This window comes from Elephas maximus, chromosome 6 (genome assembly GCF_024166365.1).
Source record: "Elephas maximus indicus isolate mEleMax1 chromosome 6, mEleMax1 primary haplotype, whole genome shotgun sequence".
NCBI lineage: Eukaryota > Metazoa > Chordata > Mammalia > Proboscidea > Elephantidae > Elephas > Elephas maximus.
The window spans coordinates 56,669,665-56,686,889 of NC_064824.1; the positions used below are offsets into that span (position 1 = coordinate 56,669,665).

Genomic DNA, 17,225 nt, shown 5'->3' on the forward strand with positions numbered 1-17,225 from the left:
GACCCAACCTGGACTTTACAATCTAATAGAGAAAACACCATTAAACAATCTATATAAATAAGTAATTAAAAACTGTGATACCTCTCTAAGTACTGTTAAAAAACAAAGTGTGCAAATAAAAGCTTTTATCGAAATGTTTTAGACTGAGTGTGGGGGTAGGAACAGAGGAGGCTCACCTGAAGTGGTTTTTCACTTCAAGGATAACTAGGAATGAACTAGGTGAAGGGGCCGTATGTAAAACCTTCAGAAAAATTCAGGAATAAAAGAACGCTAGTGTTGGTTTTTTTTTTTTTTTTTTTTAGTGTGGCAAAGGAGCCTTGGTGGAACAGTGGTTAAGAGCTTGGCTGCTAACTAAAAATGTGGCAGTTTGAATCCACCAGCCACTCCTCGGAAACCCTATGGGGAAGTTCTACTCTGTTCTGTAGGGTTGTTATGAGTCAGAATCCACTCAGTGGCAATGGGTTTTGTTTTTAGTGTGGCAAAGAGAATGAGGAAGCCAAGAGTGACTTGCAATGATGCAGGAAACGGATCAGGCTTTGTTTTTGGATTTGAGTCTTTATCTTACCCTAATCTTTTAATCTTACCTCAATAAGCCAATGATGGGTTTAAAATACCAGAGTGCCAAAAACACAAGTCTAGGGGACCTTATATTGTCCAATAAGGCAGTGATATGTGGCTGTTTGACAGTTGGAATGTGGCTAGTCCAAAGTGAAATGTACTGTAATGTGCACACAGATTTTAAAAAATACAAAAGGATAGAACATCTTATTAATAATTTCATATTGTCAATTTCAAAATGACAGTATTTTGGATATATCAAGTAAAATAAAATATAGTTAAAATCAATTTCATCTACTACTAGAAATTTTTTAATTTACGTATGTGCCTACTAGAAAATTTTAAATGTACATATATGGCTGCATTACACTGTTATGAGACAGCACTAGTCAGGACTGGAAGGGGCTAAAGGGAAACTTCCATCCTAACAAGGAAAATAAAACTTGCAAAGAAGAAAACTTCTCAATTCACCGTATCTTTTTAAAACCAAAACAAACACAAAAAACCCAGTGCCGTCGAGTCGATTCTGACTCATAGCGACCCTACAGGACAGAGTAGAACTGCCCCATAGAGTTTCCAAGAGTCTATATATTCAAGAGCTTTTGTTTCTTCTTTTTAAAAAATGAAATGTGTTGTCCAAAATGTTATTTTATAAATTTAGCTTTTGTAAAAAATAAATAAGTAGAAAAATGTAGCTTTTGTTTCTAAGTTTTCTATTTCACATTTCCATTTGAATGTCAATATAGTGTATTAAAAAATCATAGCCAACTCATAAGTAAAACCAATAGGGTTAAGTTCTCTAAATCACCAAAGAACCTGGACTTACTGTACTAAGTTCAGTCATCCCCTAAACATACTAAAGAACCCAATTTCCCCACATACTATTTCTTTATGACTCCATTTTGATCAAAAAAGATAGAGAAGGATGTATCCTTTGTAAAAATGAATTAAAAGGGCTCCTCATTATACTAATGATGAAATGAAAATTAGTAAAAGAACTAAAAGTCACATGCAAATTATGAACAGGAATTACTAGAGCTTAAAAGAATAAAATTACTAACCAGAAACAGGCTGTGAAGAAAAATCGCAGCAGGTAATTCCAAGATCATGTGCTTTTTCACTATGCAGACACCTCATTTTATCATCCCACACTGTTAAATCTCCACATGAGGAGCCAGTGACGAAGAGGTCCCCACTAGGAGAAAATGCACAGGCCACCAAGGAGCCATCCTTAACACTACCGCATCTGAAATAAAGCAAATAAAGGGTGTTGTCATTTCAGAGCATCTTTTACTTTACATTATAGACTCGAAGAACAGATTGATAGAGAAAAAAAGTTAAATGGCTACCATGGAACTAGAGAGAATGGGCAAAGAATGCCTACGGAAATAAAATATCATTTGTATGCTATAAACTGAGATATGCTTTCTAAAAATAAGGGGGATTAAGGCTAAGCTATAGAGGTCCAAACTTAAGTTCACATTATCTTTAGGTTTATATACATGGCAAGTCTGAACACACTGAAATCTACAAAACTTAAAATAAAAATGAAAACAAAGCATATCAACTATTTACATATGCTAAAAAAAATATTTTTACTGAAAAAGGTATTTTGGGAGTAAAAACTCCTTTCAACTTTTGAATGAAAATTACCTAGAAGCAACAGGAATGACTTTCACCTCATGGTCAAATATAAACTCTTTACAAAAAGAAAATTATGCAAACAAGTTAAAGCTGACAATATGATTATTTTCTCAGTTCAGAAAAATAAACTCATGAAAAACAATTAGTGCAGTATACCATTCAGTAGCTAAATCTACTGTAAAGTACCATTTTACATCATTAATTACAACATAAATTAGGGAAGATATGCTATAGAAAGGAGTCCCTAAGTGGAGCGGATGGTTAAAGAGGTTCAAATCCATCTAGAGGTGCCTGGAAAGAAAGGCCTGGCAATCCACTTCTGAAAGATCAGACACTAAAAATCCTGTAGAGCACAGTTCTACTGTGACACACATGAGGTCATCATGAGTTAGATCAATTTGAGAGTACCTGGTTTTATGCTATAGAAGAAATCATTACCTGATAAGTGAAACAAAAGATTCCTTAGTTAACAGCTGTATTTCATTCTTCCAAAATCACTTAACGGCCTCTTATTCTGTGTTTTCCCTTTTAAGCTAAGGGTTTATTAATGCCACTTAAAACACATCACTTTCTTCAACCTAAGGCCCTAAGCCTAAATGATCACAGTTGCTGACCTGCTGCCATTTGTGGGAGAAGTGGGTAGACTACTTTAACCATTTACAAGTTTATGATTTTAATGTTGATAACTGGCAACATAACATTACTAGTATAAATTAACTGATGTGTTTTTATCCAGAAGAAGTTTTTCAAGTGTGTTTTTTTAGAAATGATAATGCATTGCCATACTCTTCACAACAGTTCTTTTTCTGACATCGGTCATTCACCCAGCAAGGAATCTTAGTAGGATATGATTCTGTATGTAGAAAACGCCAAAAAATCCACAAGAAAGCTTCTAGAGCAAATAGGGGAATTCTCCAAAGCTGCAGGGTACAAGGACAAGATACAAAGAACAGCTGTTGTTTCTATACACCAGCAATGAGCAATTTCTGAAAATAAAATTAAGAAAGTAATTCCATTTACAATAGCATCTAAAAGAATAAAATACCTAGGAATAAATTTAACCAGGAATGTGCAAGACTTACATAATGAAAAATATAAAACACTGCTGCAAGAGATTAAAGACCTAAGTAAATGGGAAGACATTGTGCGCTTATGGATTGGAAGACTTAACATCATTAAGATGTCAATACTACCCAAAGCAATCTATGTCAACACAATCCTGATTGCAATTCCAACAGCCTTCTTTGAAGAAATGGAAAAACCAGTCCTCAAGTCTATATGGAATTGCAAAGAACTCCAAACAGTCAAAGCAATCCTGAAGAAGAAGGAAACAGGAAAAATCGCACGTCTCAACTTCAAAACACACTATCAAGCTACAGTAATCAAAACAACCTGGCATTGGTATAATAATAAACACAAGATCAATGGAATAGAATTGAGAGTCCAGAAGTAAAGCAATACATCTACAGTCAACTGATTTTGGCAAAGATGCTAAGTCCATGAAATGGGGCAAGAATGGCTTCTTTTATAAACAGCGCTGGGACAACTGGATATCCACACGTGAAAGAATGAAGGACTCACACCTCACACCATATACAAAAATTAACTTAAAAGGGATCAAAGACCTGTATGTAAGAGCTGAAACCATGAAACCCCTAGAAGAAAATACAGGGATATTGCTTCAGAACCTAGTTTTAAACAATATATTCTTGGGATATAACACCAAAAACATTAGCAACAAAAGACAAAACAGATAAATTGGACTTCAGCAAAATCAAAAACTTTTGTTCAACAAAAGACTTCAACAACAAAGTGAAGAAACCACTTACAAATGGAAAAAATTTTAGGGAAGCATATATTGCATAAGGGTTTAATATCCACCATAAAAAACGCCTACAACAACAAAAAGACAATCCAATCAAAAAATGGGCAAAGGATTCGAATAGACATTTAACCAAAGAAGATACACAAACGGTCAATAAGCACATGAAAAGATGCTCAACATATTGGTTCCTTAAAAAGAAAAAAACTAAACCCATTGCTGTCAAGCTGATACTGACTCATGGCAACCCCACAGCACCGAGCAGAACTGCCCTGTAGGGTTTCCAAGGAGTGCCTGGTGGATTCGAACAGCTGAACTTTTGGTTAGCAGCCATACCTCTTAACCGCTACACCACCAGTTTTCCATTAGTCCCTTACCCCCCAAAAACCAAACCCACTGCTGCGGAGTTGATTCCGACACATAGTGACTCTACAGGACAGACTAGAACCGCCCCATAGAGTTTCCAAGGAGCGCCTGGTGGATTTGAACTGCTGACCCTTTGGTTAGCAGCCATAGCACTTGGCCACTGTGCCACCAGGGTTTTCATTAGTCCCTTAGGGAGAAGCAAATCAAAACCACAGTAAGATACTACCGCACCTGCACTAGGATGGCTAAGATAAAAAAAAAAAACAAAATGAAAAACAGCAAGTGTTGGCGACAATGTAGAGAAAATGGAACCCTCATCCATTGCTGATGGGAATGCAAAATGGTATAGTCATTATGGAAAACGGTTTGGCGGTTCCTCAAGAAGTTGAACACAGAAATACCATTTGATCCAGCAAGACTAACCCTAGGTATATACCCAAAAGACTTGAAAAAACTGATGCAAACAGACACATGTACACTAATGTTCATTGCAAAACTACTCACAATAGCCAAAAAGTGGAAGCAACCTAAATTTCCATCACAGAATGAAAAAATGTGGTATATACATACAATGAAATACTCAGTCATACATGAAGAAAAATGAAGTCCTGATAATGCTACAACACAGATGAACCTTGAAAACATTATGATGAGTGAAGTCAATCACAAAAGGAAAAATATTGTATGATGTCACTTACATGAAATATCTAGAATAGGCAAATGTATAGAAACCAAAGCTTATTTGTGATTACCAGGGACAGAAGGGGGAAAAGAGAAGTTATTGTTTAGGAAACACTGAGTTTCTATTTATAATAGAAAATTTGGCAATAGATATTGGTGATAGTTGCACAACATGGTTAATGTAACTGGTGTCACTAAATTGTACATGTGAAAATACTGAATTGGAAATGTGTTACATATACATTTTTACAATTGGAAAAAAAAAAAAAGAATCCTTGTCAGAGAAATATCTGTGTCTCTTAGGTAAGATTTACCTGTCATTATTTTATTACTGAGAACACTTGAGCCATGAGTGACATAAATAAAGCCTGAAACTACTGAATCTTATTCGTAAAACTAAGTTTTCTTTGCCTCTTACAGTAAGTCTAACAAGATTAACTCTTACTTTATAAGGAAAAAAAAAAAAAGACTGGAAATTTAAAACTTTCAGAGCCAAGCACATCTACGACAAAAATTATATTAAATACCTCCATTTTTTGACCATTAGAATACAAGTCAAATTTTTTTTCCTTGTGATGTCTGATAATTACCTGCTTCCTGAATTAGTCAAGATATTCTTCTTTCTGCTTTTTTTTGGGTACGACTTGTTAATAAGATTGAAACAAAATGGTTTACATATTCATACCTGTGTAACTTGTACGACTGTGTATTCCATAAAACAACAGTTCCATCAGCTGCCCCTGACACCAAACAAGTGGAGTCTGGGGAAAACCGGCAAACCCTCACTGGGCTACCGCTGGGCTGTTCCATCACTGCCAAAGTCTGCCCATTTTGCATATTCCATAGGACAGTGGTACCATCTGTTGAACATGATGCCAAAAGATGTCCTGAAGGGGAAAAACAGCACCAGTGGACAGCATATGTATGAAACTTCAATGGCGAGTGTGGTAATTCAGAGAAGTCACTTAAAGAGTACAGGCGGATTGTTTTGTCCAAGGAGCAAGTAGCCAAGAGGGAGGAGGAGAAAGCACAACAATTGACATCGTCACCATGATCAGCTAATGTGTGAATTAGTTTCACCATGTTCTTTATGTGCAGTAAAATAACCTGCAATTTTTTAAAAAAGATAAAGGTTACTTCATCCTAGGAATCATAAATGCAACTCAAATTCATATAAAAGTGCCAAAACCAATGTGCTCAATGAAAACTCCTACATTAATATTTTTAAAGGACAATCTATCATATTTGGGATAACTTTGAGAGACATAAACATTTAAGACTATAGCTGCTGCTGCTGATCACATCTACCACTGCCATACCAGTATAAAGTTCCACAACTGCAAAAGAACCTTCTCAAGTAACTTCAAACTGATTTGATGAACATCCAAAACCAAAACCTCAGGTGTTTATTGTTTGTTGCCTTTGAGCCCTATCTCATAGTTAATTAGCTCTTAACACTGCCTCAATCCAGATCTGGTTAATCTCAACTCAAAAAGATTTTTCACTCTTTTGACAAACTGCCTCAGCTGCTCCTTCTACCGGGTGGAGCCAGGGCTATTTGCTCTGGCTTTAAGATCTAACTGTAGGATTTGCTCAATTAAAAAAAAAAAAACAAAACCTAACAAAGGGTCTCATTCAAAATTTAAGTGGCATGTTGAAAGCTATCATGTCATGGTTTGTCATTCTGGCTGATAAAGAATGAAATGATATAAAAGATCTGAGGTGAGGAACCAACTCTGAATAAATTAAGGAACCAAGAGAAGAAAATGAAAGAGTTGGGGGTAAAAAATTGATTTAGCCAGACTGTGTTCAAGAACAAATTTACAAACTTAGAATAAAATCCAAGCGTCTCACCCTGGCTACGTGATCTGGCCTCTAGTTCTCAGATGTCAACTCCTGCCACCCTCACTCCCTTCTTTCCAGTCTTCCTGACCAAACTGATCCTCGTCTTGGATCTTCATAGAGCTGTTTTCTTATGCTGGAAATTCTCTTCTCTTTGCTCTTGGAATAGCTGGTTTTTATTTCTCATTCGGATCCCAATTTCAGTGTCCCTCCTCAGGGTTTCTCAAGCTAAAGCAACACAACACCCCATATTAATTCTCAGTGTAGCAATTACCATCAAATATACTTGTTTACTGATTTGTTCATTTATTTAGTGGTCTCCCCCACTAGCTTGTCATCTCCAAATGGGTAAGGGACCTTGACAATCATGCTCACTTCTGTATTCACAGCACATAAAACCTAATGTGCTTGAGTAAACACTTGTTGAGTTAATATTTACTTTTTCCAACTGAGTTCTAGCCTTTGGATACTGTATACGAAATATAACAAAATGATTAGAAAATTAAAGTTATCAATACCAAAAAATTTATGGCAGTGGGAAAATGCTGTAAAATGAGAAAATAATCAGCCCTGAAGATATAACATTGGTTTGTAAAATTCATAATCTCTTGTCCTAATCTTGCTTATTTACGGAGATCTCTACGAACAAAAAATGATGGAGCGTGCCTTTTCCCATTTTCATCTTATTCCAAAAGATCAGCCAGTTTTCTACAAACATAAACGCCAACACCGCCAAAACAAACAAACAAAACCTAGCATATTGCTGCTTATGTTATTGCGCTAAAAACAATGAAGATTAGGTGGTGCTTTCTGAAGAACTCCCAGATCTCAGCCGCACAACTGCACGTCGGTAATTTTCCAAACCAAATTATCTGCCCTTTACTTTGGCCTCCCCACCCTGGTGGCACGCCCTGCGGTTCGAGGCCAAGGAAGGATGCCCTCGTCAGTTTAAGAGTTTGCTTTGAAGATCTCTCACCCTACTCCTACCTGCCTCAGCTCTCACGCCAAACACTAAAGACCCTGGTAAACCGAGTCAACTCGTCAGTGTCAACACACGCAAGCCTCATCTAATTCAAAACAAACAGGAAACGTGCCAAGAGTCTCCCCAAATAAGGCTTGCCACTTACTCCCCCCGCAGGCGAGGTCTCTGCGGACCGGGCGACTCCTTGCAGGAGGGCGGCCTCTGACGCTGGGCGCTCACCCCGAAGCGGGCGCGGCCACAGGGACTTCCGGGGACCGGCTCTAGGACGGGGCCCGGGTGGAGCTTCCCCCGGACGCCCAATTCCCAGGTCGACGCTGCGCAACCGTGCCTCGCTCCGGTCAAGGTGCCGGCCTGTCCCTGTAGCAGCTCAGAACCACAAACACAGAGTTCCGACGCCCAGAACCTGGAGGGTATGCAGGCTGACGGAGACGCCAGCCAGAACCGCACCGCTCCGACGGAGGCTGCGCTGCCCCACCTGCCACAGCTGCTGCTAACCGGGCCAGTGGGCGCGACCCTCAGGTGCCAGCTAGCCGCGCGGGCCACGTGACGCGCAGGTGAGGCGGGCGTGGCGGCGCCCACGGAGACTTTGGAGGAGGCCGCGCCCTTCCGGGAACGGGGAGCGCCATGGCGCATGCGCGCCCTTCCTCACGCCGACCGTGAGGTCTCTGAGCTCTGGCTCCAGATTCACGATGAGCCTCTGCGCCAGGTTCACTTGGAAGGAGCCTTTCGTTGCAGTATTTTCTCAGTAGAGAAAACTGAGATCCCGAGGTGTAGCGAGTACTGTGTGACACTGAAATGTAGTTTTAAAAGGGGCTTTGTATAAACGGTCTGGTTAAAAAAAAAAAAAATTTTTTTTTTTTTTTAGCCCAGCTTAAAGTTTTTTATTCTTCTTTTACTCCACTGAATTGCTCCATCCTATACTGTCTTGGGAGCCCTGGTGTCGCAGTGGTTAAGCGTTCACCTGCTAACCAAAAGGCTACAGTTCGAATCCACCAGCCGCTCTTTGGAAACCCCTTGGAGCAGTTCTACTCTTCCTATAGGATCCTAATGAGTCAGAATCCACTCGATGACAACGGTTTGTTTCGGTTGTTTGGTTTTTGCACTGTCTTTGCTCTCCCCTGACCTCCCTGAAAGCCTGGCGGCGTAGTGGTTAAGTGCCACAGCTGCTAACCCAAAGGGCACCAGTTCAAATCCACCAGGCACTCCTTGGAAAATCTGTGGGGCAGTTCTGCTCAGTTGTATAGGGTCCCTATGAGTGGGAATGGACTCCACGGCAACCGGTTTGGTTTGGTTTTTTTGACCTCCCTGAGTGGTCTCTGTTTAGGCTTGCTCTGCCCTCAGCGGCCCAAGACTTCCTGTCTTCTACCGTCGCCTCTGTGTTCATGTCTCCCAAAATCTCTCTTTTCAGGCCAGGCTGCTTGCCCCTGGCCTCCCAGTCTTGCCATTTCCCCTGCTTACCAGGCAGGTCGGGGTGGTTCCCATAGTATCACCTGAACCAGAAAAAAAAAAAAAGAACCAGATGTGCGTTTAATTCAACCTTTCCGGGTGTTTCAACGAGGGCCAAGGATAAACTGTGGTTTCCATTGACTAGAAAGTGACCCTGCCAGCCCCTTTTAAGACAAAAAGTTGTCCAGAAAAGTTCCTAGGCAATAATATAGCACTATGTTCAGGTGAGAATCTAAGTTTGTTTTTGTTTTGTTTTTTGATCCATGCAACTTTAGAGTTTTTTTTTTTTAATGGGGATACATTAAAAAATGATCAACTTGAGGAAACTACAGTCATATATTTGAAGAGTAATAACCTAAAATGCTCACATTTAAAGATGAAATTGAGATCACTGGAAATTGTAATTAAAAAAAAAAAGCCTAAAACCAAAAACTAAACCCATTGCTATCAAGTTGATTCCGACTCATAGCGACCCTATAGAACAGGGTAGAGCTGCCCCATAGAGTTTACAAGGAGCGCCTGGTGGATTTGGTTCACAGCCGTAGCACTTCACCACTACGCCACCAGGGTCTCCAAAAAAAGAAAAAAGCGTAAGAGGAAATGAATTCATGATTTGGAGAAGCTCATGTGATTTTAAAACTTACTGTGCATCATGACTCTGAGCATCTGATTGTTTCAAAGAACTGCCATAACAGTGTTATTCTAAAGACAACTTTTGATTAAATAATAGAACTCTGTAGGAAATATGGAGCCCTGGTGGCGCAGTGATTACGAGCTCGGCTGCTAACCGAAAGGTCGGCAGTTGGAATCCACCAGCCCTTCCTTGGAAACCCTACGGGGCAGTTCTACTCTGTCTATAGGTTCGCTATGAGTGGGAATCGACTTCATGGCAATGGGAACGAGGTAGGAAATATGGATTATATAAATAAGAAAATAACCAATCATCACACTGCTCAGATAACCCACTCAGAAGTAACATTTCCTTCTGGACTTTCATTTATATAAATATAGTTTTACAAAAAGTCCTGTAAATGCCTTTTTTAAAACTCAAACTTATATCCTGAGTGTTTTCCCTGTCTAAAATTTCTTCATTAGCCTTTTTTTTTTCTGCCTAATGGTCCACATGGAAGCCTAGCATAATTTAAAATTTCCCTTATTGTTGGATGGTTGCTTCATCATTTTTGCTCTTAATATAAATAATGCTAGATTAAATATCTTTGTACATAAATCTGTATTCACATTTCTGAACATTTACGTAGGATATAACGCATTCCCATCGAGTCAATTCCCACTCATAGTGACCCTAGAGGACAGAGTGGAACTGTCCTATAGAGTTTCCAAGGCTGTAATCTTTTTTAATCTTTAGGAAGTGGACTGCCACGTCTTTCTTCCATGGAGCTGCTGGTGGTTCGAACCCCCAACCTTGTCATTAGCAGCCAAGCACTTACCATTGCACAAACAGGGCTCCTACTTAGAATATGTTGCTGTAGTTAAGTCCTTTGGAGTCAGCCAACTCATTGCGACCCCATGTACAACAGAACAAAACACTGCCTGGTCCTGTGCCATCTTCACAATCATTGTTATGCTTGAGCCTATTGTTGCAGCCACTGTGTTGAGGATCTTCCTCTTTTTCGATCACCCTCTACTTTACCAAGCATGATGTCCTTCTCCAAGGACTGGCCCGTCCTGATAACATGTCCAAAATAATGTGAGAAGTCTTGCCATCCTTGCTTCTAAGGAGCATTCTGGCTATACTTGTTCCAAGACAGATTTGTTCATTCTTCTGACAGTCCATGGTATATTACGTATTCTTTGCCAACACCATAATTCAAAGGCATCAATTCTTCTTCAGTCTACCTTATTCATTGTCCAGCTTTCTCATGCGTATGAAGCAATTGAAAACACCATGGCTTGGGTCAGGTGAGCCTTAGTCCTTAAAGTGACATCTTTGCTTTTTAACACTTTGAAGAGGCCTTTTGCAGCAGATTTGCCCAATGCAAATATAGTTGAATATAAATGGAATTATTGGGCATAAATGTGTAGAGATCCTTAAGTATTGCCACGTTGCTTTTCAGAGAGGCTCTATAATGTATACTCTCAGTTCTATGTGTTTATGCCTGTCTCTCCATTCTAATCTGCCAGGCGCTCCTTGGAAACTCTATAGGGCAGTTCTATTCTGTCCTATAGGGTCGCTATGGGTTGAAATCGACTCGATGGCACTGGGTTTGGTATGGTTTTTTTTCTCCACATTGTTGCCAGACTTGCGTAACACCTTTTTAATCTTTGGTAATTTGATAGGCAAAATTGGTTATAACATTCTGTAAATAAAATAGGTAAAAGAAAATCCTGTTTATACATGCCAACAATTAGGCACAGTGCTCTCATGATCAGTATGGTGTTGTTGCCTGCCGTGAACGGAAAGGTAGTTTCAGAGATGCAAGCCCTACTTAGCTGGTTTCCAGCCTATGAGTTTGCATTTGGGGAGATGTTGACTAAAACATCCTACCAATATACAACAGAAACATTGTACCAGTTGTGCCTTTGAGTCGACTTCGACTCATGGTGACCCCATGTGTGTCAGAGTAGAACTGTACTCCACAGGGTTTTCAGTGGGTGGTTTTTCAGAAGTAGATCGCCAGACCTTTCTTCCAAGGCACCTCGGTGAAATTGAACCTCCAGTCTTTCAGTTAGCAGCAGAGCACGTTAAACATTTGCACCACCCAGGAAGAGAGATCCTTTTAGCACATAAGTGAACTGGTTATCTTATCTCACGAAACAGAGTATAAATACTGTGTAGGATCTTTGACTTGGAATTTTAAAGATTTGAATATCTGATGCATTCTTGCTTTAATTATGTAGCTCTGGTCAATAATTAATCCTGTTTCCTCATTAAATTTCTAGTTGTGCTCCTTGTAATAATGCTACTTGAGGAATATAGAAAACAATTTTAAATGGTGTATTTAAAGGGAAATTAACTTTTTGATTAAACAGTAATACATGCTCTAAAAATACAAACTCATTGGAAGCCGAATAGGTGTGAATCAATTAGTGAGCTAATTAGTGTAAAAAAAAAAAAATCAGTGAGCCACTGATTATTAAAATGTGTGATCCAGAGTAAACAAGTCCTCATAGGAGAGGGAGAGATGATTGGTGCTGATGTAATTGGAAAAGGTGGGTGTGTAGGAATGGGTCCTAAATAGGCCTAAAGCCTGGGCCAGCTGAGGAATGAGCTTTCATAGTAAATACTCCTGAATGTATTGGGGTTGTTTTGCCCTGCAGGCAAACCTAAGGCCAGAGGTCCTAGAACAGTTGGGCAGGGTAGAGCTTAAGGCGTAAAAACTCCCTTGAGGTGTTCAGTTTTCAAAAATGTATGAAGCTCAATGCGTGATATGTGTCCTTTTTTGTGTGTATATTATACTTCAGTAGGAAGGCTTTTGAACATTCATGAGAATGGCCCAGGGATTCTCGCATGTCTGATGCAATCCTTTACTCTCCACACCTGATATCATCCAGAGTCCCACCTCCCCGTTGAGAGCACTGGGGATCTGGGAAGCTGTAACCCTGTCTGGGAGCTTGCTGTGTTATGGAACATTCTCTGAATTCCCTTAATGCTTTCTGTCTTAGTTTCCTAGTGTTGTCATAACAACAACAACAACAACAAAAATACCATAGTGGTTGGATTTGAAGGACAGAAATTTATTTACACTGAGTTTTGGAGGCTAAACGTCTAAATCGGTGTCCTGTGGTCTTCTCGCCTAGTTTTTGGAGTCTGCCAGCAATCGTTGGCATTGTTTTTGCTCGTAGTAGATCCGTACGTGGCATCTGTCTTCTCCTGCATGTTCTCTGTGCCTATTCTATATTTTTTCCTAAGACACCATTCAGAAGTGGTAAGGTTTAGGACTCACCCTGCTCTAATGTGACTCATTAACATAACAAAACGCCTATTTTCAAACCAAAATCAGTGATAAGCCTGAGGTTTTCCAGCTTCTAGAAGTCTTTGAATGTAATAACTAGGGTTTTAATATTAAATTCCAGTGTTCCAAATAGCCTCAAGTAAATGGTACATGTGTCTGTAATGATGCATAAGCTATTTTTTAAATGTGATTTATTTTAAGAATAAAATATTTTAAGCATGGAGACATGGAAATAATAATAATAGATATACTTAGTGATAAAAAGATTGGAAACCACTTGAAACTATGAAGATGAGCAAGGGATGCGACTTTTAATTCTGACTCACAGCAGGCACCAATCTGTTACATTCAAAGCTGGGTTACTCCACGTAAAAAAGGTTCCTTCCCACTTGTCTTTCAAATATTATGACTCTTAAATTATGTGAAAGAGTGTTTAGACATAGTTTATACCTCCATAGCACCAATCCCACAATGAAAGTAATTAACACCAGAAGATGACCTATATACCCTGAAAATCCTCCACTGCTGGAGGTCACTGCATCATATGCTAATAAGTGCCCAATAAATAAAAATAACGGATAAAAATAGTAAAATTAAGAATGTAATACTAAACCTTTAGATTTTTAAAAATTAACTATTTAATTTACATTAAATACAGCCATTTAAACTATATGGTATGTTGAGTTTTGACAACAGTAAAAAAAAAAAAAAAAGTAGTAGAATAATTCTATTACACAAAAAGTTCCTTCTTCACACTTTGCCATTCCTGCCCCTGGCCCTAGGTAACCACTGCCTTTTCCTGAATTTCATATAAATGGAATCATATAGTGTGTTCTGTTTTGTGTCTGGCTTCTTTTGTTCATCATCATGCTTTTGAATTTCAACCTTGTTGTTGTATTGTTACCTTTTATAGCTGAATAATGTTCCATTGTATGGATATACCACAATGAACATTTATGTACAAGTCTTTGAAGATGTTTTCATTTATCTTGATTAATATATAAAATTGGAATAGCTGGGTTATATGGGAAGTGCATCTTTAAATTTTAAGAAACTACCAGTTTTTCAAAATAGTTATACCATCTTGTACTCCCAACAGTAATTTATGAGTTCCGATTCCTCCGTATCATTGCCAACACTTGGATTACTGTCAGTCTTTTTAATTATAGCCCTTCTAGTGGGTGTGTAGTCATATCTCATCATGCTTTTTAAAAACTTACATGTATTTGATACCAATGACAGTAAGCATCTTTTAACATGCTCATTGACAATTGTATATCTTCTTTTGTGGCATTATATCTTGTAAAGGTTTTTTGTTTAACTTATTTTGGATTCAAACCTTTAAAAGACAGATGTATTGCAAATATTTTCTCCTGGTGGGTGGTTTGTTTTTTTGTTTTCTTAACTTTTTTTCTTTGCATTTTTTTAATTGTGGTAAAATATACATAGTTAAGTGTATACAATTCAGGGACGTTAAGTACATTCACAGTGTTGGGCCACCATCACCACTATTAATTTCCAGAACTTTTCTCATCATCCCAAATGTAAACTCTGCACCCATTAAGCGATAACTCCTCATACTCGCCCTTCTCACAGCCCTGGAAACCTCTATTCTACTCCCTCTATGAACTTGCCTATTCTAGATATCTAAGTGGAATCATACTGTATTTGACCTTTGTGTCTGCCTTATTTCACTTAGCATAATGGTTCCAGTGTTCATCCATGCTGTAGCATGTATCAGAACTTTATTCCTTTTTATGGCTGAATAATATTCCATTAATATCTTTTGAAGAACAGAAATGTTTAATTTTGATGAAGTCCAATTTGTCAATTTTTTCTTCATAAGACTGACCTTGTATCTTGTGACCTGGCTAAATTCTCTTTATTATTTCCAGTATTTTTTTTTAGTCTCTTTAGGATTGTGTACGTACCTGATCATGCTGATTGTATCATCTGCAAACAGACAGTTTTGCTTCTTCTACTCATCTGTATGGTTTTTATTTCTTATTGCACAAGTTAATATTTCCATTTCCTTACAGGTGTGGTAAGCATGGTTATCCTTTCCTTGTTCCCAATCTTAGGAGAAAAGTATTTGGTTTTTGACCATTAAATATGATGTTAAACGTAGGTTTTCCTAGAGGCCTGTCATCAGGTTGAGGAGGTTCCCTTTCATTCCTAATTTGCTTAGAATTTTTAAACATGAAATAGGCATTGAATTCTGACAAATGCTTTTTCTGCATCTATTGAGATGATCATTTGGTTTTCTCCTTTATTCTCTTAATATGGTAAATTTTAAGTTAAGCTAACCTTGTATTCTTAGGAGAGACCACACCTGATCATGATGTTATTTTCCTTTATCTATATTGCTTTTTTTTTTTTATATTGCTGGACTCAATTTCCTAATATTTTGCTAAGTATTTTTGTTTCTATATTCACAAGGAATATCAATTAACAGTTTTCTTGTCATGTCTTTTTATGCTTTCAGTATCACACTTTCAAGTACTGCTTTTGCTACAGTTAACTTGTAAATTTATAATACCAGTAATACCTAGGAATCCTCCATCTTTTCTATCCACCTGTATATACCTGAGCTTTTTCCTTATTAGTATCAGCCTTGTCAACTAACTAGAGCAAATGCTATTGTTTCATCTCCTGGATATCACTACTGAAAATAGAATTGGGGCCATTTTTATGGTTTCTAGAAGGCTGATAGACTTAGATATAATATCTATGTAAAACTACCAAAAGACAAGTTGAAGTTATTAACATGATTAGAGAAATTACTTGATACTTTCCCAAACATGGCCTTCAAATTCAAAACCTGTATGAATTGTTAGTGAAAAATAAGTAATCTAAACAAATACTGAACTTTGGTTGGGAGGTAGGGAAAAAGAGAACCCTCTCCAGTGCTGGCAGAAGTGTAAACTGGTGCAGTCATCTGGAGAGTAGTGTGACAATACCATGGAAGGTAAGCGCATACATAGGCAACAACTTGGGGATTCTCCCCTGTGTATAGATCCTAGGGAAACTCTTACCGTAGTGTGTTAGCTAGCTATTGCTCTTTAACAAATTACGTCAGAACTTAATGGCTTAAAACAACAGTGAACGTTTATTATTTCACAATCTCTCTGGGTTAGGAATTCAGAAGTGACCTAGCTGGATAGTTCTGGCTCGGGGCCTCTCACGAAGTTGCAGTCAAGATGTTGGCTGAGGCTGCAGTCATCTGAAGGTTTAACTTGGGCTGAAGGATCCACTGCCGGGATGCCTCAGTCACATGGCTGGCAAGTGGGTACTGGCTATTGGCCATTCCATAGGCCTGCTTGAGTTTTCCTCACAACATATTGGTTGGTTTTACCCAGAGCAAGCAATTCAAGAGAATAACGTAGAAGCAGTGATATCTTCTATGACCTATTTTTGGAAGTCACATACCATCACTCTGCCATATTAAGTTGGTCATACAGACTAACCCTGATACAATCTGGGAAGGGCTTATACAAGGGCATGAATACCAGGGGGCCACTGGGAGGCCATCTTGGAGGCTGGATCCACACACAGGTCCATAAGAAGACATTTATGACAACATTCATTGCAGTATTATTTGTGGTGGCCAGGAGTTACAGGCAACTTAAGCTTTCATTCCTATGGAAGTTTGTAAGTAAAATGTGGTTTATGCCAGTCACAGAATACATTACAGCAATCAAAAATAATGAAGTAGATTTACATAGTTTTCCAACCCCGAAGAATCAGAATTAAAAACAGAATGAGCTTTATAGCATAATGCAATTGATACAGGTTTAAAAGCACTGTATATATTTTTAAATATTTTATTAATATATATTAAATATATTTTTAAAGATACACATATAACATTAGGAGCCCTAATACATGGCATAAACACTATACAAAACAATATAAAGAATGTAAAAGAAAAACTAGATAACTGGGAGCTCCTAAAAATCAAACACCTATG

General features: G+C 38.4%; 1 protein-coding gene across 6 annotated transcripts in view; it reads right to left on the reverse strand.

Annotated features, from left to right (window-relative positions):
- Nucleotides 1–8,528, reverse strand: part of WDSUB1 (WD repeat, sterile alpha motif and U-box domain containing 1) — a 62,057-nt gene extending 53,529 nt beyond the window's left edge. The window contains exons 1-4 of one of the 6 annotated variants that reach the window (XM_049888820.1): nt 8,371–8,449; nt 6,926–7,141; nt 5,757–6,178; nt 1,620–1,804 (exon numbers count right to left, since the gene is read on the reverse strand). In XM_049888820.1, the coding sequence (XP_049744777.1) occupies nt 1,620–1,804; nt 5,757–6,154 (583 nt within the window). In that variant the 5' untranslated portion in view covers nt 6,155–6,178; nt 6,926–7,141; nt 8,371–8,449. Of the gene's footprint in view, nt 1–1,619; nt 1,805–5,756; nt 6,179–6,925; nt 7,142–8,040 lie in introns of all 6 variants that reach the window. The other 5 variants (XM_049888816.1, XM_049888818.1, XM_049888815.1 and 2 more) reach the window with 5 other exon arrangements.
- Between the last annotated feature and the right edge of the window lie 8,697 nt (nt 8,529–17,225).